This window comes from Uranotaenia lowii, chromosome 1 (assembly GCF_029784155.1).
Source record: "Uranotaenia lowii strain MFRU-FL chromosome 1, ASM2978415v1, whole genome shotgun sequence".
Taxonomy (NCBI): domain Eukaryota; kingdom Metazoa; phylum Arthropoda; class Insecta; order Diptera; family Culicidae; genus Uranotaenia; species Uranotaenia lowii.
In genome coordinates this window covers 27,271,119-27,293,388 of record NC_073691.1, presented here as the reverse complement: position 1 = coordinate 27,293,388, position 22,270 = coordinate 27,271,119, and the positions used below count along the sequence as shown (strand labels likewise).

General features: G+C 41.1%; 3 protein-coding genes and 1 long non-coding RNA gene across 4 annotated transcripts; 2 read left to right on the top strand and 2 right to left on the bottom strand.

Annotated features, from left to right (window-relative positions):
- Positions 1–2,454: 2,454 nt before the first annotated feature.
- On the top strand, positions 2,455–5,360 carry LOC129758712 (uncharacterized). The gene is made up of 2 exons (XM_055756311.1): positions 2,455–5,286; positions 5,355–5,360. The coding sequence occupies exons 1-2, from the start codon at positions 2,455–2,457 to the stop codon at positions 5,358–5,360; spliced, it is 2,838 nt and encodes a 945-aa protein (XP_055612286.1).
- Positions 5,361–5,421: 61 nt separating this feature from the next.
- Positions 5,422–7,809, top strand: LOC129758703 (uncharacterized). Its single transcript, XM_055756297.1, has one exon. The coding sequence runs from the start codon at positions 5,422–5,424 to the stop codon at positions 7,807–7,809; it is 2,388 nt and encodes a 795-aa protein (XP_055612272.1).
- An 8,947-nt stretch (positions 7,810–16,756) lies between these two features.
- LOC129758695 (uncharacterized) lies at positions 16,757–18,097 on the bottom strand. Its single transcript, XM_055756288.1, has one exon. It carries the CDS (start codon positions 18,095–18,097, stop codon positions 16,757–16,759), a length of 1,341 nt encoding a protein of 446 aa, XP_055612263.1.
- A 3,275-nt stretch (positions 18,098–21,372) lies between these two features.
- Positions 21,373–22,050, bottom strand: LOC129746870 (uncharacterized). The gene is made up of 3 exons (XR_008737390.1): positions 21,915–22,050; positions 21,564–21,854; positions 21,373–21,499 (listed from the first exon to the last, which is right to left on the bottom strand). It is a non-coding gene; the product is annotated as an uncharacterized LOC129746870 (long non-coding RNA).
- Positions 22,051–22,270: the final 220 nt, after the last annotated feature.

Here is a 22,270-nt window from a genome sequence, read left to right as displayed (position 1 = left end):
GACGATGTCCACGGACTTTAAAAATGTGCTTTCGAGAAAAACGCGTTTGAAGTTTCTGTTCTTGCTTTCTTGCAGTATTAGATAGGAGGAGATAAAGGCCTATAACTTCTACAGTTTTGCTTCAATTGACTTGAAAATTTGACACAACATTCTTGAAATGTTTTACAATAAGAAAATAAAAAAATAAAAAAATCGATTTTTTGAAAGTGTTCGACCCTCCCCCCCCCTCCCCCCCCCCCCCTTAAGGATCAAGTCTCCTTTAGTAAAGTATCAAGTCTCCTGGAACTTAAAAAATATCACAATTTTTTTAGTATCACGGAAAAGCTTCTAGTTCATCTACAAGTTCATGTATCTTTCTAATTTTTGGAACATATAAACTTGAAATTTTACGCTGTCAGAAAATGCTAAAGGCGGCCAGTTGCTAAATTTTTCCAAAAGATATGATGATAACAAAAAAAGGGAATCAAGTATCCTCATTTGTTTGTTTGTTTATTCATTCCAGTAGCGTAAGGTTTACACCTTTTAAAAATACTACATTCGGTGTTTCGATGAGTTTTTATCACTATTTCTTCTTAATTACTATATCCTTTAAACAAATTCTAATGATTATTCCAAAAAAGTAAGCATTCCCTCTTAAAAATTGCTTCTGATCTAAGACGCTTCATATCAGCAGGTAATCTGTTCCAATTTACCACTCCCCTGACGAAAAAGGAGTTGCCGTAGACTGTTGTGCGATTTGTAGGAACCACTAGATTTCGCATCCGGCGACCTTGAAGCTGGGAAACCTTCTGAAACAATGTCGGTGGATAACGAGTGACCATGATTTTATGAAGAAACACACAGGATCGAAAAGCATAGAGCTGCTGAAGAGAGCATCCTATTAGATTATTGTGTAGATGACTAACTGAGTCGTAGCGGGTCAAACCATAGATATATCGTACGCAAGAGTTTAATGCAACTCGCAGGCGATTCATTGCAGCAGCACTTGGTCTGAGGAGGAGTACATCGGCAAACATGACGCTATAGATATGCATGAAATTGAATAAAACTGATATCTCACACTATTAATAAATAGTTTGTGAACTGAACATACTCACCTTATCATTCAAATTTTTTATACCAATTGTATTGTTTAACATCTACCACTTTTCAAAATTTTGTAAAATCATCAATTTGAATCGTGAAAAAAGTAGGGTGGACTAACCGTGTTTATTACCAAACCTAAAATCAATACTTTTCCAAATAATGTTAAGAAAAGTAACACGAATCATCGTTACAGAAGTCAAATATCTCTAGTTTATAGTTAGTGTAAAATTTCTATAATTATTTTTTGTTAAATGTCAAACGTAAAAAATTGAACCATCCTAGTGTACAGTCTGAAATAAATCTCGAAGTGGCAACATCAGCTCCGTACTACGTGTTGTTTTGTACCGTCGGTCGAGTTGTAGAAGTAATAAAGTGGTGTTTTATTTGTAAATCGGTCGTCTATTTTGTGTTTCTAAACGCATCCGAAAACCTGATCAGCGTTTATTGTGCCGTGAATTGCGTGTGGACTAAAACAATCGAGTGCAACAATTCTTTCCTCCCGACCCGTCGGCAGTGGAGAAGCTGCGAGCCAACCAACCATCAGCGCTAATCGATTGACCGACCCGAGGTGCACCCGCTGCTGTTGCTGTTGATTGCTGCGAAGGCAGCAAATGGTAAAGCCTCCGATCTAATTGAACCCGGTAAGCTACCCCCTGAATCCTCACCATTGGTCCTTCGGCCGGATCGGAGGAATTCCCCACACGGAAGGTAGCGGTGAGTACACCATTTTCTTATTCGACGCGCTGGCTGCATCAAGTTGGGCCATTTTGATTGCCTCTTTTATTGCTGTGCATTGTTCGAGCAACCAAGAAAGCGCACAAAGAAACCAAGCCAAGCCAACATCACAAAGCCGCCAACAGCTGTTAAATTTTATCTGCTGCTATGCTGATGCTTTACACCGGTCAGCAAAAATTGGAAAGACAAAATTAATTAATTTTTGGCAATTAAGTTTTGGACTTAGAATTTTCTGGCGAATTCAGTCCTTTTGCACCTGAGGCTTATATTGGCTATATTGGATTGATTGATATTATATGCGATTGGGTGTGAGTGGGTGGCAGTCTTCGCGAAAGAATTGTGTGTCGCGTCGGGAAGGATTCTTTCGTCGATTTTAACACACAATTCTCGGTTTCGTTTCGTGTTAAGTTTGATACACCGCGACGGGAAGGATTATATCGTACGATTTGTATCATTCTTCGTCGCGTCGAAGTGTAAATCCGCGACGGGAAGGATTTAATCGTTCGATTGGTTTACACTTCCGCCGTCGTGTTAAAAACCAGTACATCGGTTCGGGAAGGATTTCGTTTGCGTTTTTTGTGCTGTGTTTTCGTTATCGTACAGTGGTGGTAGCAAGTGTCAGTGAATTCCAACATGCCGAAAACCAAATCCGACGAAAGGGTGGAGGATGCCATTATTCGTCGCAAGGCTATTTTGACAAACCTGTCGGATGTTGAGAGGTTTACAAAGGAATTCAACGTTGATCGAGACACAGGGCGACTTCAAGTTCGACAAGATTTAGTTGATCGGATCTACGACCAGTTTCAAAAGGCGCAAACCGTCATCGAGAAGTGGGATGGGCCAGACCGGCTTGAAATGCGTTTGGCTGAGAGATCGACCATCGAGGAAAGGTTTTGTGAGGTGAAAGCATTCCTGTTGAACAATATCCCGGAAAGGTTGAGCAGTTCTACATCAGCAGAGCCGACCGCACCAACCAGCACAGCTATGTTTCACCTACGCCTGCCCAAAATAGATTTGCCGAGGTTCGATGGTGATTTTTCGCGATGGTTGTCGTTCCGAGACACGTTCAAGTCCATGGTGCACTCGAACCCAGATGTTCCAGCGGTTGCAAAGCTGCAGTACCTGCTTCAGAGTTTGGAAGGCGAAGCCAAGAAACCTTTCGAGTCCGTGAACGTTGAGGCTGACAACTATCTTATAACTTGGGACGCGTTGATGAAGCGGTATGATAACCAGCGGTACCTGAAACGACAGCTCTTCAGGGCAATGTACGACATCCAGCCTTTAAGGAAAGAGTCTTCAATGGATCTTCATACGTTGACTGATGATTTTGACCGCCATGTGAAGGCCATGGCCAAACTGGGTGAGCCGGTAGGTTACTGGGATACTCCGCTAGTGAATCTACTGTGCTACAAATTGGATCCAACGACTCTGCGAGCCTGGGAGGAGAAAACAAGCGACCTGAGAGACATCACTTACCAAGAGTTGATCGATTTCTTGTATTCTCGAGCGATGATGCTGAAGACGATCGTTTCAGAAGAGCAGCGCAACCTGCAAGCGATTCCAGCGAGGATGACGGGATCCCAACCGAAGAAGGCGTTCCGATTAGTGGCCAATCCTGTTGCGTCTGATCCAAAACCCGATTTACCCGTGTGTGTAGTTTGTTCGGAACGACACCATCTATTTCGCTGTAGGAAATTCGCAAGTTTCTCTCCCTACAACCGACGGCAAGTTGTCACATCCCATCGTTTGTGTTGGAATTGTTTCAATTCCGGCCATTTATCACGATCCTGTTCCTCCAGACACACTTGTCGTTTCTGCAATGGAAAGCATCATTCTCTCCTCCATGATGCGATCAAGACCACCAACTTCAATTCGGTTCCGAAACCAACTTCGCTTTCGTCGAATCCACCACTCCCAGCTCCACAACGTAGCACCGCTCCTCCAGATTCAGATCCGCAACCATCTACTTCGAGCCAACAAGTTTGTATGACTGTTCAGGCAACGAACAGTACAGTTTTGTTAGAAACGGTGATGCTTTTGGTGGTTGACAGTACGGGGAAGGAAATTCCGGCGCGCGCGCTGCTTGATTCCGCTAGCATGTGCAGCTTCATGACGAAGAAGTTGGCCAACACACTCGATCTCCGCCGTTCTACCGTTGACATTGCCGTTTCAGGGATTGGTGAATCATCCAAGCAGATCAAGCGCCAGTTAACAGCGAAGATTCGCTCAACCGTAACAAAGTACACCACGAAGCTAGATTTCCTTATCCTCAAAAGGCCAACAGTTCGCCTACCGACAGTGAGAATTGATGTTGCTGCTTGGAAAATTCCCGATGTTGACCTGGCTGATCCACATTTTTTCATTCCTGCGGACATTGACCTCATCGTTGGCGGAGAAGTGTACCATGAACTTCACGGCGGCAGCAAGATTTCCCTCGGCAATGAGATGCCGACTTTAGTGGAGACTGTTTTTGGATGGGCTGTATCCGGATCGGCTCCGATAAATTCCTCCGTAACACCCCGGTTATGCCATCTTACGACCATCGATCGAGACCTAGAACAATCCATCGAAAGGTTCTGGGAACTCGAATCTCTGTTGCCGTCCCAAGCTCTGTCAGCTGAAGAAATAAAGTGTGAAGAAGTGTTCAGTGCTACCACCACTCGCGATTCGTCCGGTCGTTTCGTAGTTAGATTGCCACTCACTAGTGACCCCCTGGTACGTGTTGGTGAATCAAGATCCATCGCCGAGCGCCGCTTCCAAAGTCTAGAGAGGAGACTTAAGCGAGATCCTGCCACTCGAGAAGCCTACGTTTGTTTCATGGCCGACTACGAACGTTTGGGCCACATGATCAAGTTGACTGATCCAGTAGACGACTCTGTCCCCCACTGCTATCTACCACATCATCCAGTCTTCAAGGAGTCAAGCACAAGCACCAAGGTCCGTGTTGTTTTTGACGCTTCGTGCAAGACATCAACCGGCTACTCCATCAACGATATGCAGTTGGTGGGACCTACTATCCAGGACGATCTACTGTCGATCATTATGCGCTTCCGAACCCACCCAATCGCACTCGTAGCCGACATTGAAAAGATGTACCGCCAAATACAACTGCACCTGGACGACTGTACGTACCAACGAATTCTCTGGCGCCAAAGTCCCGAAGAGCCTATCGCAACGTTTGAGCTGCAGACTGTTACGTACGGTTTCGCTTCAGCCCCATTTTTGGCCACCCGCGCTTTACAACGCCTCGCTGAGGATGAAGTCAGTCGTTTTCCTGTTGCCGCCCCAGTTTTTAAGAACGACTTCTACGTTGACGATTGTTTGTCTGGTGCCGAAGATGTCGAATCCGCTGTTCAACTCCGCCGAGAAGCATCCGCTCTAGCTGCTTCTGCCGGTTTACCACTCAAGAAATGGGCATCCAATGTTCCTGAAGCGCTTCGTGGTATTCCTCCAGAAGATTTGGCCGTATCCGCAATCCACAGCCTGCAGGACGATCAGGCTGTCTCTACGCTCGGACTAGTTTGGGAAACAAGGTCTGACGTTCTACGTTTTCGAGTCCAATTGCCTCTGCCAGCTCCAGTACTCACAAAGCGCAAGATTATGTCGTACATCGCCCAGATCTTCGATCCACTTGGTTTGGTTGGACCGATTATTACCGTCGCCAAACTGTTCATGCAGCGTTTGTGGGGACTTCGAACAGAGAACGGAGAATCTTTCGAGTGGGATCGCCCACTACCAGCGTCGTACCAGGCCGATTGGAAGGAGTTCCATAGCACGCTGGATACCATCGCCACGATCCAAGTTCCTCGATACGTGTCTTCCGCCAATGCCACATCCTTTCAGTTGCATTTCTTTTCGGACGCGTCGGAGAAGGCCTACGGCAGCTGCTGCTACATTCGGTCGGAATGTGATGGAGTCGTCCGTGTCGTATTGCTGACATCGAAGTCGAAGGTCGCCCCGCTGAAGAGCCACCATAGCATTGCCCGTTTGGAACTTTGTGGAGCCGTTCTGTCTGTCAGCCTATCCGAGAAGGTCAACCGTGCTCTCAAGTTGCCTGCCGAAGTGTTCTTCTGGACTGATTCCTCGACGGTCCTTCAGTGGCTACAATCACCGCCCAATCGCTGGAAGACATTTGTGGCCAACCGAGTGTCTAAGATCCAGAATTCGACCGATGTAGATTTGTGGATGCATGTTCGCGGAGAATCAAATCCAGCCGATGTTCTGTCCCGTGGAATAAGTCCGCCTGAGCTTGTCAATCATCCGCTTTGGTGGACTGGATCTCCATGGCTCCAGTTACCGCCTTCGCAGTGGCCACGAACCGAGTTGTCAGCCTGCCAAACCAGTTCGACGAGTGAAATGAGAGTTCCAGTTGCCGCGCTTCCAGCTGTCGTGAAGGATGACGAGTTTGTAGATCGTATCTTCGGAATGTACTCCAGTTACCAAAAACTCAGGCGCTCCATCGCTCACTGCATGCGATACTTCCGCTTGTTGAAAGCAGCTGCACGGAAGACGAAAATTGACCCATTCCAAGCGCTTACCACCGCCGATCTGCAAGAAGCAGATTTGACACTGTGTCGTCTTGCCCAGAAACAGTGTTTTCCTGAGGAGTTAGCCACTCTAGCATCGTCCGGTCGTCTTCCGTCTTCATCGCAGTTGAAGTACATCCGTACAAAACTAGAATCAGATGGAATCATTCGGATTAGAGGAGTTCTGGCCAACGCAACCGTTCCGGAAGCTACGAAACATCAAGTTGTTCTGCTCGCGAAACACCCACTTTCAAAACTGTTGGCGAAGTATTATCATGGGAATTTACTTCACGCCGGCCCACAACTAATGCTCGCCACGATCCGTCAAAAGTACTGGATCATTGGTGGACGCAATCTAGTGCGCCGCACATTCCATGAGTGCCACAAATGTTTCCGATGCAGACCAAAGATGATCCAGCAAAGTATCGCAGATTTGCCTACGTCCCGTGTTGCGCCCCGAAGACCGTTTGCCGTTTCTGGTGTGGACTATTGCGGACCAGTTTACATCAAGTCTCTCGTCCGTAACCGAGGCCCAACGAAGGCATACGTTTGCATCTTCGTTTGCTTTACCACACGTGCCGTTCACATCGAGTTGGTGTCTGATCTCTCCACGCCGGCCTTCATCGCTGCTCTTCGCCGATTTTCTGCCCGCCGAAACTTTCCCCACGAGATCCACAGCGACAATGGCACTGCGTTCCGAGGTGCAAACAACGAGTTGCACAGAATTTACCAGATGCTGAAAACCGAACACGGAGGACGCAAGAACATCCTGGATTGGTGTGCAGAATCTGGAGTTGCGTGGCATTTCATACCACCTCGATCGCCCCATTTCGGAGGTCTATGGGAAGCAGCAGTGAAATCAGCGAAGCACCATCTATTGAGAGAAATAGGCCACTCCAACATTTCCTACGAAGACATGACGACGTTACTAGCCGAGGTGGAGATGTGTCTGAACTCCAGACCCTTGATTCCGATGCCAACCGAATCCGACGAGTTGGAAGCCCTGACACCTGGACATTTCCTTGTCGGTGAAAGCCTGCGATCTCCACCCGAAGAAGACGTCGCAACTGTTCCGGACAATCAACTGTCGCATTGGAAGCTCACGCAGAAACGGTTCCAACGAATCTGGCGTAGATGGTACCCAGAATATCTGCAGCAGCTTCAAGCCCGAGCCACCAAGCACCGTAGACCATCAACTGTAATCCAGCCCAACCAAATGGTGATCATCCAAGACGATCTGCTTCCGCCAGCCCAATGGCCACTAGGGATCATCACAGCCGTTCATCCTGGGAAAGACGGCGTCGTACGAGTGGTCACCTTACGCACTGCGAAGCGAGATGTCGTTTCCAGGTGTGTCAACAAACTTGCTCTGTTACCCGTACCAGAACAACCCGAACCCAATCCAGCTGATGAGCAGCCCGTTGGAGAACCGGTCACCGCAGTTCCTGAAAACAACCAATGAGTAGAGCTGCACTCTAAGACAGCTCCTGTACGAAATTTCATGGATCAGGTGATTGCGGTTCCAATATTTTAAAACGTTGTTTGTTGGTCTACTTGGTTCCCTTTTGCTTCCCAGAACCACTTGTCGTCGTCTCCGCCTGTATATTGCGGACCTCCCAGAACCAGTAGTCGCAGATTGCAGCCTGAATGAGTAGAGCTACACTCTAAGTTAGCTCCTGTATATCAATTTTGAAAATCAGGTGATTGCCATTCCAATACCCCCTTATTTTGTTTGTTGGGCTACTGGGTTCCTTCTTGCTCCGCAGAAATCAACGCTCCAAGTGTGGTCGCACTTCATCATTTCCGGCTTCGTGTGGTGGACATCTCCTCCCATCGGATTCCTAGCACTGGCTTATTGATAGCAGTAGTCGGTGGTCGCAGCTTATATGAGTAGAGCTACACTCTAAGTTAGCTCCTGTATGAAAACCATTAGCACCAGGTGATTGCGGTTCCAATCATTTTATTTTATGTTTGTTGGTCTACTGGGTTCCTCTTTGTTCCAGAAAGCAAAGCTCCAGATGGTGTCCGTACCGCCCAGTACCAATCGCTCCTCCTGCTCTCCTGGTGCCATGATGCGTCCTGTTGGTCCACGCAGTCGAAGATGAAGGAAATCGATGAAGGCTCCTCAATAATATCGAAGCAGTGTTGAAATGTCCGTGCCATTTCAAGGTGGCCGGAATGTTTATTACCAAACCTAAAATCAATACTTTTCCAAATAATGTTAAGAAAAGTAACACGAATCATCGTTACAGAAGTCAAATATCTCTAGTTTATAGTTAGTGTAAAATTTCTATAATTATTTTTTGTTAAATGTCAAACGTAAAAAATTGAACCATCCTAGTGTACAGTCTGAAATAAATCTCGAAGTGGCAACATCAGCTCCGTACTACGTGTTGTTTTGTACCGTCGGTCGAGTTGTAGAAGTAATAAAGTGGTGTTTTATTTGTAAATCGGTCGTCTATTTTGTGTTTCTAAACGCATCCGAAAACCTGATCAGCGTTTATTGTGCCGTGAATTGCGTGTGGACTAAAACAATCGAGTGCAACAATTCTTTCCTCCCGACCCGTCGGCAGTGGAGAAGCTGCGAGCCAACCAACCATCAGCGCTAATCGATTGACCGACCCGAGGTGCACCCGCTGCTGTTGCTGTTGATTGCTGCGAAGGCAGCAAATGGTAAAGCCTCCGATCTAATTGAACCCGGTAAGCTACCCCCTGAATCCTCACCGGTTTTACCGAAACCGGTAAAACCGGTAAAACCGTCCATTTTCCAATACCGGAAATACCGTCTATTGAGACGGTAAAAAACCGGTATTTCCGGTTAATTTTCCATTATTCTTTTACAATGAAATAAAATTGACACAGCTAAATGTTTTTTTTACCAAATATGTATGAGTGCAAGTACTCAAATTTTGTTCAATCAGCTTCCAAATTTAAGCTCAATAAACCTTACTGCAAAGGGTGACAAAAGAAGACATTGATATTTGTTCCAGCCTTATTGCTAAAACTTGTCGATGTAATTTTTTGGATTAAAGCTATAGTGGCGTTCAAAAGAGCATTGACAAGCTGCCAGCGCTCTATTAGAAGATATTTTTTCATGAAGCTTTACACATTTCAGTTCAGTTATTGAACTAACGCCCCGCAGCATTTAATGACTGTTCAAGTGTACAATGACTGAAGAACAGATACAGCTACAAGAAATTTAAGATTGCTTCACAATAATCACTGTATTTTACATTGAAAAACTGTAATTTGATCAAAAGATGCAAAAATGATTTATCTGTAAACAGGATAAGTTTATCAAAATTGTTCTTAGCGGTGCCGGGCTTTCACAAATTTAAAATTTAAAACCAAAAATGTTGACAACTGATTAAAAACTTCATACTTTGTTTAAAAACATTAAATTTTTCAAAAGAGTCAGCAGTTAAACACATGTTCAAATGTTTGTAAGCAATTCATCTATGAATATTTTCAAGGTACTTGATGGAATTCTGTTATTTTTATTTTTAGCGCTGTTGAAGCATTTTCTTTTTCCAGACAAAGCAGTAACAGAGTTTTTGTAAATCTGCAACAGTATTATAATAAAACACGTATGGATCAGATCCAAACAACTATATTGCTGAATTTTGACTGGATTTTGAATAGTTTTTTATTCCTATTTGTTCGTCTTAATGTTAGAAAGGCAAACTGAATGCGATGACGACCTAAGTTGCGGGAAAAACATTCGTATTTTGGACAGCAAAAATATGAAATTCTGTGAGTCAACCAGAAACTTTGTCACAGAGTTTTGTGTTTTGCCAAATTTTTTGTCACCGTAAAATCTTTTTTTTATATGAAAATATATATATTTTGTATATCATTTTCATAAAAGACATTTTAAAACTTTAACTAAATCTGTAAAAACTGTCGTTAAATCTGAATACTGTATTACAGAGTACAGGACAAAAATTTGTTGAAAATTATATGTAACTTCTATAACCTCACAGCGAAATTATAATAACGAAATGAAGATGATAAATATTATGATTGTCATAAGGATGATGATAGATTTATGACAAAGGGATATTTTAAACACATTACACCATATTTTTCAATCAAAAATGTTGCTAAATCTATTGCGTTATAAAATCAGAGCATTTTAAGCTATTACTACCGAAATTAAACGAAATTTTTTCATGAAATTGATATGTTTTTAAAAATACCGGTTTTACCGGTTTTATCGGTTTTATAAATTACGAATACCGAAATACCGGATTTGAAAAAAACCGGTAAATCCGACCACCCTAGAAAAAAGCTACAACTACCATTAATATGCCATTTTCGTGGAACCGAGACGCAGCAAAGGAGTTGCAGCAACTCCATCACTCTTAATTGAAAAAAAACTAGTTTCTAGTTTCTGGTGTTGCTTCTTTTTCTTTTTTTCCACTTGCTGAGCTAACAGTCTCCCAGACTCGAGATGAGGTAAACTAACTTACTTCTCTGGTCGAATCGACCATGTAGTTGCAGCAACTAGGTAGCTAGTCAAACACTTTCCTATTTTCCCCACTACAACTTTCAATGCATCTGGGTGTAGCTGCGGCAGCATCGCGTTGCTAGTTGAAAAATCTCGTTTGCGTTTATTGAATAAAGTTTGCCCCCTGTCTGTTTCGCGCTTTGCCATTCCGAAACAAGAATATAAAGTAAAAACCCGCTGTCAGTTGGCATTATTAGCTCCTGTTATCTGGTGTCGTACCACAAACATATGATCGGTATGTTCCTCAAGATGGTGGACAAGGAGCAAATCGAACCGGCCTAGATTAGAGAGTAGAGGAGACCACTTGGTTGGGTTGAATTTAAATGATGATTTTAAATGATGAATACAATGCGAAAAAAGGCAGGAGTGCAAATGGACAAACAACACTTGTAGAAAGTAGAATGGCAGATTGAGACTTTTTTCTAAATCGTATAGAACATTCATAAATGTATAATAAGGGGGACTGTGAATTATAATTATGTGTTATAGGTCAGATTGATGCACGATTTAGGATTCAAAAAGCATTGTGCATTGTCTATTAACAACTTTGAAAACACAAAACAGACTCATTAAAATCAAATGATCAAAGATTATTAAATTCTGGAAACATCGCTAATGATGTTTTCGGTAGCTGGAAATAATTCAGTCGGACGTCAGAATGGGGAAACTGTTGAACGCATTTTTGCTGTAAGTTAAATTGATATTTTTCAACTGGGATTTTCATCCTTTTGGATGTGTCTAGATAAGTTGACATCTTAAAAAGCTTACGTCTTTATGTATATTTTTGAAGAATTTAAATTTTTCTAGTTGGGTTTTGAGTTACACGCATATTCCTACCTGAATTTCGAATTGTTTCAGAACGATTGTTGTGCCAACGAGTTTTGCCCAGAACGCTTTCGAAAGCATCAAATGTGTGGATCATGATTCACCGATTTGCATGCTGAGCAGGATCACCATTGATGGATCAAAGAAGTGGACTTTCACCAAAGGCAAACAAGCCACCCTGTTGTCGTTATCTGATCCTAAATTTGTCAATCCATCCAATGAAATATTTCAACGTCTCAACGATGGATTTTTGACAGTAAGATATAGAAACGTGGACAGTGATTGCATCTTCATCGGGAATAATGTTACCCGTACGACGGTGAGCTTCAATCGAGCAGCCACAATAGAGCTGCTCGACAAAGTGCAGTACCCTCTCGAGGATTTAACAGCACAGCGACTCAAGAAAATGCCAAAGGTACAACTTCTAAAGCAACTGAACAGGTTGCATCTGACAAAAGGCAACTTTTCTTCGGTTTTGATGGACGACTTTGGCAAACTGTCGAAACTTAGTACCCTAGATTTAGCGGATTGTGGTATAACCCAAATCATTACCAAATCAATGATCCGGCTTCCTTCCTTAATCAGCATCAGCATTCATGAGAACCCACTTAAAGAGATCGACACAACCAAATGGGATTTTCCAAATATAAAATACCTGTACCTTCATTCAAACAATCTTACCAAGATTCCTGCCAACGTGTGGAAATTGAAAAGCCTAGAAAGTCTCGATCTCTCCAAAAATGCTATCAAATCGTTAGACTTATCTTTTTTACTCACCGGGTTAAGTTCCTTAGGTACTTTAACCTTACAACGAAACCAGATATCTCAAGTGATCCTACCATTTAAAACAAACGCATCGCAGCTGAGCTATCTCGACTTGAAAAACAACGACCTGACATCGCTGGATCTCACAAACCTCATTTCTCCCAACCATCTATCGGTGGAGCTACAGTGCAACAAATTGAAATCGATTGAAAATCCACCGGGCATCCCGGCTGTTCCCCAATCGCTGAACACACTGATGGGAAACCGGTGGGATTGCAAGTTTCTGGATGGCTTCCTGAGTACCCATACGGATACCTACGTCGGCTATATAAGATGCGATCCTGCTCGGCAGTGCACAAAGCTGGTCAAAGGAATATGCTGTTACGCCAACAACGGACAGCTCGATCCCAAATCGAAGCTCGAAGAGGCGGTCATAATGAGAATGTAAGTTGGGACTTTTCAAAGTTTTGTGATTTTTGGTTTGAGTGAAAAATAAAGACAGCTGGTTGAAGATGGAAGTGACGTTGTTTTCATCTTGTTATTAGCTGATTAGCATAGCATAGCATAGCATAGCATGGGATAACTACACACATCTTGCATTGGCTGATACAAGAGGTAGGTACAACTGATAATCATAACCAACACAAGATGCCAAAATAAGTATCTGGATTCAGTTCTTATTTCATGCGTTACTTCTGAAAATCAGTGTGGTACCATATTGCACACCGCGGCAAGTCAATGTAATCATGGTAGGGAATTTCTGTAACAGCAAAACAAACTCTTAAGGTGCAGAGAACTCATACGACCCATAAAGCTGTTTCAGACGGGATTTATAAGGGTAAAAATAGGAAATCCTACTTGGCAGATCGGATTGATGGATTTCAACATAAAACAATCTCACCAAAATCCATCGTCAGCCGGCAGAGACTCCACACTTCTTATCATGCATTGTCAGTTGCTCGTGATGGACTCATCGAGGTTTCAATGTCTCTTCATCTTCATTTTAAATAAGCACATCAGGCCACAGTGCGTTTTGGCAATCATATGCTGAAAAACGTAAAATCATTTTCCAACAACCCAAACCACTTTCCTCAACCCTTATTAACGAGCAAATGATTTTTTTCCTTAATAAAAATCGACACTACAGTATTCTGATTAAAACATCTTCGCCATCATCACACAAATATGGCACGTTAGTCAACCAGTGTAAGATTTAATCTTTCTTCAATTCCAGGAGCCCAAATTTTACGTGGCAGTACAGAAAAACACCATATTAACTAGATGCTCTCGAAGATGAATTACAAAAAACACAGGAAAAAAACGCTAAATCATGAGATCGCACCACATTCGATGCAATACGGCTTCGGCTTTTATAAAACAGTTTCAATAATTTCGCACCTTAAACGAAAAAAATACTTTAATTTTCCGGACGGAGAAAAAAACGCGTGCGCTTCCATCAAATCAATGCCTACTCCTTTTCATCTTGTTATTAGCTGATTCCAGACGAATTTTTTGTTTTTTTTTTTTTTGTGATGGTCCCTTAGGCCCATTTGGGTCCTTCCTCCACCCCATACGCTTCTTTAGAAGTGGGAGGGACATATTATCCTAAGGATAATTTTATTTTACTTTAAATTTTCTTTTTCTGTACGACTTATTTAGTCTTACTCCCGCGTATGTCCATCACCGTACAATTTAACATCTGATTCTTCGTCAGATTCCATCACTTTCATCGTATGATCCTTGTCAGGATTGGTCATATTTTCAAACAGTCCGTTCGATGTATTGTATTGCCATTTTCTTGAATGTGTTTATGTTCACAATATCTTTGATGCTCGACGGTAGGTTGTTGAACATTTTCAATCCATTGTAGAAAATTGAGCGTTTGCTCATCTCTTTTCTGATATTTGGCAGTCTGAAGTCTTGTGCTCTTCTAGTGTTGTATCTGTGGATGTCGATTCCGTATTGCAGGCCGTCCGTTAAATAATTTGGTAACATACCATTTTTCATCTTATATATAAACATTAAGCTGTTATATGCAATTCTCTGTTTCACTGACAACCATTGAAGAATATCGAGCATTAAAACACTAGGGGTGTATCGATTGCATCGTATCACTACTCGCATAATTTTATTTTGTATTTTTTGCAGTCGATTCGTTTGTGTGTCAGATGCATGAAGCAATATTGTAGCGCAATAATCGAAGTGTGGCATGATCACGGATTTAACATAAATTACTTTTGACCAGAAAGTCATATAGCGACTAATTCGGCAAAGTATCCCATATTTTATGGCGATTTTCTTGATTGTATAGTCAATATGTGCTATGAAATTCAGCTTCTCATCAACTTGTATTCCCAAGTATTTTACCTGGTGCACTCTTTCGATGGCACAACCATCAATCAGCAATTCTGGGCAGACTCTGATTTGACGATTACCAATAACCATCCAGCTGGTTTTATTGAGATTCAGACACAATTTTTTATGTTTTAAAAACTCAGAAATATTTTTCAAATCGGCATTTGCTTCTTGGATAACGAGCTCTAAGTCATCACCACTCCAGTAGGAGACTGAATCATCCGCAAATAACTTAAGAGAACCATAACGTAGACAGTGTTTCATGTCATTGATGTACAATATGAATAAAATGGGACCCAGAACACTTCCTTGGGGGACTCCAAGATTATTTTCTCTATATCGCGAATATGATGACCCATATTTTGTTCTTTGCATTCTATTATTCAAGTAGTCTTTAAACCAGTTTAGTACCGTTCCGTTGATACCTATTCTTTCCAAAACGTTCACCAACTTTAACCGATCAATCGTTTCAAAAGCTCTCTTGAAATCCAGAAACACGGCAACTGTGTAACTACCGTTTTCAATATTGGCTTTCCAATTTCGAAGTATCAAGTTCACTGCAGACTCCGTTGAATGCTGCTTTCTGAAACCAGATTGCTCGTTAATCAATATTCCTTCTGACTCAATAAAATGGAGAAATTGTTTTTTAACTGCTAACTCCAGCACTTTTTCTTGTATTTCCAACATGTTTATCGGACGATATAATTTAGCCTCTCGTGCTTTTTTCTCTTTTTCAATTGGAACAACAGTCGAATGCTTCCATGTAGAAGGTATTATGCCTAATTGTAGACTCGTATTTATAATTTGTGTCAGCTGATTAGCTAGTACCGGTAGAGAATCCTTAAAAACTTTCAAAGAGACGTTGTCGATTCCAGCCGTGGATTTCATAGTTTTCACGATCTCATCAAATTCTTGACAACTTATTGTTTCAAATGAACTGAAACTTCCACCATTGCAGACAATATGATCCACGAAGGCGTTAGAACTTGCCGGAATACTGTCATGGATTTCCATGACACTGTCAATGAAGAAGTCATTAAACTTCTCTGCAATTTCAGTTTCATCCGTGATTTCAACCCCGTCAAACGAGACGGTATTTTCTTTTGCAGTATTTGGACTTACTAATCGTTTTATCGTTTTCCAAAGCAATTTTCCATTATTTTTATTTCTTTCCAGCTCATCTTGAATTGATCTATTTTTAGCCAGCTTTATTTCACGTGAATATTCATTCCTTACCAATTTGTATTTTCGCCAACTTCTTTCGCATTTCGTTCTTAGAAACTGTTTATAAAGATTGTCTCTTTGCTTTTTCATTTGCTTGAGGCTACTGGAGTACCATTTAGTACTCGAACCTGTACCATTTAGTACCGGCTTAACCTCTTTTTGGACCACAAGTGCATTTACACTATCTTTCAATAATAAGTCGAAGCGTCTTACTAACTCATTGAAGTCTGCGCATCTCAAGGTTGATTTTCCTGCCTCCAAAAGCTGACGAAATGCATTGTCATTATATCGACTCCAATCCTTCACCATGTAATGGTTTCCGGGAACCCATTCTTTATGTCCAAAATCAGCAGAAACATTTATAGTCTCATGATCTGATATGCGACAATCTTGAATGATAACTGCTTCAGCTCTGTCCACATTAGTGAAAACAAGATCAATTCTAGTACTGCTGGTTGCCGTTCTTCGAGTGTCTTCTGTAACACTCATTTTCAAGCGGATTTGTGCCAACGTAAGAACTTAACTACACAATTAACACACGACGTATTACAGGACACGACACTTAACGTTCTTACAAACGGAAAAAAGGATTCAAAATTACCTTTTTTGTCGACCGGTTTCGGGCTCAATGTTGCCCATCTACAGGACGATGTCCGACTGATCACACGAAGAAATTACTGGCAGGATCGTACTACGAGTGTCATAGTATTCGTCGAAGGATGGTTCCTTTTTAAATTTTTCTTTTGGTGAAGGTGAAAAGCGGCGACATAATTGGTGGGTCATCTTCATTCATTAGCGGTTTCTCTGAAGTGCTAATGAACATAGACTCCCATGCGTTCAAATGTGAGGCTTTTCTTACACATTTCTTATAGGACACTTTTTCCCAGTTGATGGAGTGACCCATTTCCGTTGCGTGGGCAGCTACGCTGGATTCATTGGCCCTGTTGTTATCTACAGCGTTTCTGTGTTCTTTAAGTCGAACTTTAAATTTACGACGAGTTTGGCCAATGTAAACAGCTGAGCAACTCTCACAGGGAATTTCATAAATTCCGGATCTCTCATCTTGCGGGATCTTATCCTTCAAGGAGACCAACCGATCCTTAAGGGTGTTGCCGCTCTTGTATGCTGTTTTCAGGCCATGTTGAGAAAGGATTTTTGTAATCCCATTAGTTAGTTTAGGGTGGAACGGCAGGCTAACTCTATAGGGTTCTTCTTTCTCTGGCCTAAAGGTGGTGGCATCACTTCGGAACTTTTTTCTGGCATGTTTCCGGAGAATTTTGAGGACAAATTCGTTGTCAAAACCGTTCAAAAAACCCGCCTCAAAGATTTTATTCTTTTCCTCTTCAAATTCTGCCTTTTCCATTGGGATATTGTACAGGCGGTGCGCCATGGAATGGAAAGCGGCTTGTTTTTGCGCACCAAAGTGGTTGGAATCGGCTGTTATGTATCGGTCGGTTGAGGTTGGTTTCCGATATATTCCGAATTTTATGCTGTTGTCCTCTTTCCTTGAGATTAAGAGGTCAAGGAAAGGGAGTTTTCCATCAATTTCTTTCTCTACAGTAAATTTTATCGAACTGTGTCTGGAGTTTAGAAGGTCTAAAGTCTGCGTGAGATAACGCTCCTTTACCGAGGCAAGGATGTCATCGACGTAGCGCCACCAGACACGTGGGAAAAGTCTTTCTCTTTTCTCCAAATCTGCTTCCAAGTCGCTCATGAAAACTTCAGCCAAAAGTGGAGATAATTTGCTGCCCATGCTAAGGCCAAAGGTTTGCTTAAAAAACTTACCCCGGAAAATGAAGAAATTCTGCTTCATGCATACTTCTGCCACTGCAAGGTACGCTTCTATTTTGTTGGGAGACACCCGGCGACGTTCCAAGTGCCCCCGTAAGCTGTTGAGGGCGTCCGACGTTGGTACACTAGGGAAAAGTGCGGAGACGTCGAATGAAACTAATATTTCGCCTCGACGCACTTTGAACCCTTTTAGGCGCTCAACCAGTTCCACAGAATTTTTTACACTTTTGCCATGCTTTACAGGGTAATTTTTCATTTCTTCGACCAGCCATGCTGCCATTTTTTCCGTTGGTGTACTGATATTTGAAGAGATGGGTCGCATAGCTATCGGGTTTTTGTGGATTTTCGGCAAGCAATAGAGGGAAGCGACTTTCGGGTTCGGAACTAGAAATTTTCTTTCAAGTTTGGCATCACCCATAAGGAGGGCGACTTTCTGTCTTACCGCTGTGATTTCTGCATCGGATAAATTATTCTGTTTTTTTAATGAATTAACAAAATCCAAATCATTAAAATTATCAATTTTATCAAATCCTACAATTTTCAGTTTAGGTTTAGTGGGTTGTTTAATGTCGATTATGTATTTCTTGCCGAAAATTTTCTGAGCATGTGTCATAAAACCTTGAGCTTTTTCTTTAGTCCAACACCTGACAAACACCTCTCCTGTTGAGTCAATGTAACGGACTTCTTTAACTCCTAAAGCTATTGGATCTAGAGATGATTTCAATTCCTTGCGTGTGACTTCGATATCCTGTTCAGAGAGTGGTTTCAAACGAACAGTTTCTTCCAATTTTAATATCGAATTACAGTCCCCCCACAATCATTAGTCACTTAACGTATCCTTTCACCACAAAATGCTTGTTTATTTGGGTGTTAGTTGACCAAATATCAAGCTTTGCATGAATTTCAGTCATTAAATGCTTCCTCTTTGAGTTCAAATGTGTTTTTATTTTCAGTTTTGTTAAAAAATAACATAATTTACCGAAACAATAAGTGTTTTTCAAAACCACAATTATGGGTCAAAATTGTAGCCCGTAACAATTATTAGTCAAATTGCTCACAATTGTTAGTCACATAGAAGTCCATGGCAACACCCGAATATCAACATGGAAATCACCGCGTTTCTGGCAAACATTCAGGGGCATTCTTTGATAGTACAAATTCAAGGAGCATTGGGTTTGAACTATAGCAACCAAGAAATGTTTTGCTTTGCTAGCAAAAAAGTGACCCATGATTGTGTGAAATTTGGTAGATATTGTAACAATTATGGGTCAATTTTATTTTGCAAATTATTTAGAAATTTCGCGTTTTATTCGCTCAGTTTCACTTGGAAAACGTAAACTTGTCCTTTTTGCTTATATGAGACTTATTTATTTTGTTGGGATTTTTCAAATACCCGCAAAAGAGGCTTAACGGTTCAAGATGTCAACCTTATAACATTGGAATTTTTTGCGATAATTCATCAGATAATTTTTAACGTATGACAAAAACTATTCAAACAGCAATTTTACTGTTTTCAAACGCATACATAATATTTTAAAGGCATTTTGATGATATCATCGATAAACTAAAAATAAAAGTATGAAAATTTTTCTTTTAGTTCAGTAGATATCAACAGTTCAAATGGCCTGTGACTAATAATTGTGTGTGACCCATGATTGTGGAGGGACTGTATTTATAACGTTGTTATCACTTTTCGCAGATTTATCTTTAATCGTCTCAACAATTTGTGTTGTAACAATTTGTCGAAACCCATATGCTTCCATAACACGTTTCAAGTCTCTGCATTCTGCTTCTTTATTAAAGTTGATATTAAAATCGCCACAAAAAATGTTATCAATTTCATCAACTACAATATCACTAAGCCAAAGGTTTTCAAGAATATCCATAAAACGGGCGTCATTTGCGCTTGGCGAATGGTAAATTCCACCAACGATGATACTTTTCTTTCGATTCCTTAATTTTAAGGTCAGCATCCAGTTCATATCGAGATAGGCATTCAGTAAAACATCTATCTCAAATACATTTTGCACAAACATAGTAACACCACCAGTATGTTTCGAATGCGAAAGACAATTAATCATTGTATAACCTCTGATATCGAGTGTGTTCAAATTTGCGTCTACAGTTAGATGGGTTTCAACTAAGACTATAACGACAGGTTTTAGTTCCTCAATCACAATACCAATTTCTTCGAAATTATTTATCAATCCACAAGCATTGAGATACAAAATCTCTGAAGTTTTTTGCTATTTGCCGTAATCAATAAACTTTTTTGCTTTTATAACCTTTCTTTTGTAAAGCTCACAGTCGTAGCTCCAAGCCGAATGACAAATATCTAGCTTTGCTTCGTCTGAGTTAGTTGAACGATTAAATTTAAAGCAATTAATACATTTTTCATATTGAGCCGTACATTCTTTCGTTTCATGACTTTCAGCACATTTGGCACAACAGGTTTGTTCATTACAATGTTCAGCTTTATGGCCAAAATGCCAACATTTGTAACATCTAAGCACACTTACTGCTTCATAAATTTTGCATCTTTCCCATCCCACATTAACTTTGCCACGTTTTATCAATGTAGTAAACGTCTCTGCATCAACTTCAATAGTAGCAATCATTGGATTAAGTTTCCATTTGGCATTTTTCTCGATTTTCAACACTGTGATTTCTGCATCGGATAAATTATTCTGTTTTTTTAATCAATTAACAAAATCCAAATCATTAAAATTATCAATTTTATCAAATCCTACAATTTTCAGTTTAGGTTTAGTGGGTTGTTTAATGTCGATTATGTATTTCTTGCCGAAAATTTTCTGAGCATGTGTCATAAAACCTTGAGCTTTTTCTTTAGTCCAACACCTGACAAACACCTCTCCTGTTGAGTCAATGTAACGGACTTCTTTAACTCCTAAAGCTATTGGATCTAGAGATGATTTCAATTCCTTGCGTGTGACTTCGATATCCTGTTCAGAGAGTGGTTTCAAACGAACAGTTTCTTCCAATTTTAATATCGAATTATTTATAACGTTGTTATCACTTTTCGCAGATTTATCTTTAATCGTCTCAATTTTTCTCGGTCGGACTGATTCATTATCTTTGCTACTGCCTGTATTCTGAGCAACCGTCGATTTCACTACATTGGAATAGGAAACTGCCGGCATTTTGTCGTTTTCATCCAGTTTGCGTTTCTTAGAGTTTGAACGCAAGTGATACCGGACCTCATCATCTCTAACAACTATTTCTGGTCTAACAACTGATTTAATTTCATCACGCGCAATTTCTTGTATTTGTTTTTTTAGATCGTACGGAACAATTATTTTCTTATCCAGTCTATCAACTTTCGCATCAACAGCTTTTATCAATTTCATCAAGTTATTCAAGTTTTTTTCAAACCCTGAATTTTCCAAACAACTATCACAAACGAAAACAAAATTTTTAATTTTTTTGAAAATTTCTAAGTTTGAGCCCACTGTGTCTGGTAGACAGCTGATGTGGAAAGCTCTCTTGCATAAACCAAAACAGAGAACTTGATCATCTGTCGGTGAGAATCCATGAGCTAGATGTAGAGGTGTGGATGAACTCGGTTTGCCGTGGTATAGGTGATCGAAAAAACGTAAACATTGTGTGTATTACAGTGATGACGTCATAACATCATCGGGGCTGCAGTGCGTAATACAGTTCACTAGAAAAGTTGTCAAATTAACATGATTAAAGTACTATAATACTAATAATAATAGTTCAAATACCTCGCTGTTTCCATCGTACGGAGGATTTAGATTTCGAATAACTTCTTCCGGCCAATCAGAGTTGGTTTTCAACGGATCGCTTATCGCCTCACAAATCATCAGTTTGGTCTGGTAGCTCTTGGTCCTTGACGTTAGTGCTGTTCTGTAGAGACTCGATTGAACTGTTGTTTCCCACCCTGGACAAGTTTGCATTTCTCTGTAGAAGTTCTTTTCTTTTCTGCTTCCGGTTCCTCACTTTAGCTCTGATGGATCGAGCAGACTCAGTTGGAGGGCAACGAATGGATGGCAAAGCTGGGAGAAAAACGAAACATAAAGAATATTGCAATAATGGCCTAAGTTAGTAATACTTACCAGATTTTATAAGAACCCTCCTTGCGTTTTCCATATAAACATTGACAAACTCCGTCAATTCGAAATGCTGGAAGCACACGTATATGCCGGATCCATACTTACGGCCACAGAACGCGAGCCATTTTTTGTGTACCGCTGGTTCCTTCGTTAGCTGATGAAAACTCACTGCTCTATTTTGCTTCTTAGCGTCGACCTGCGAAATTTTGCAGGATTTTATGCAGCACTTGGTCATTTTTTCATTAAACAAATGTTATCTAAATCAAAAAGTCTTCCTTAATTGCAACCCAAACAACTCTTATGACGTCATTGATGCGAATCAGACCGCATTGCATGCACACCAGTCTGAAGACACTGAT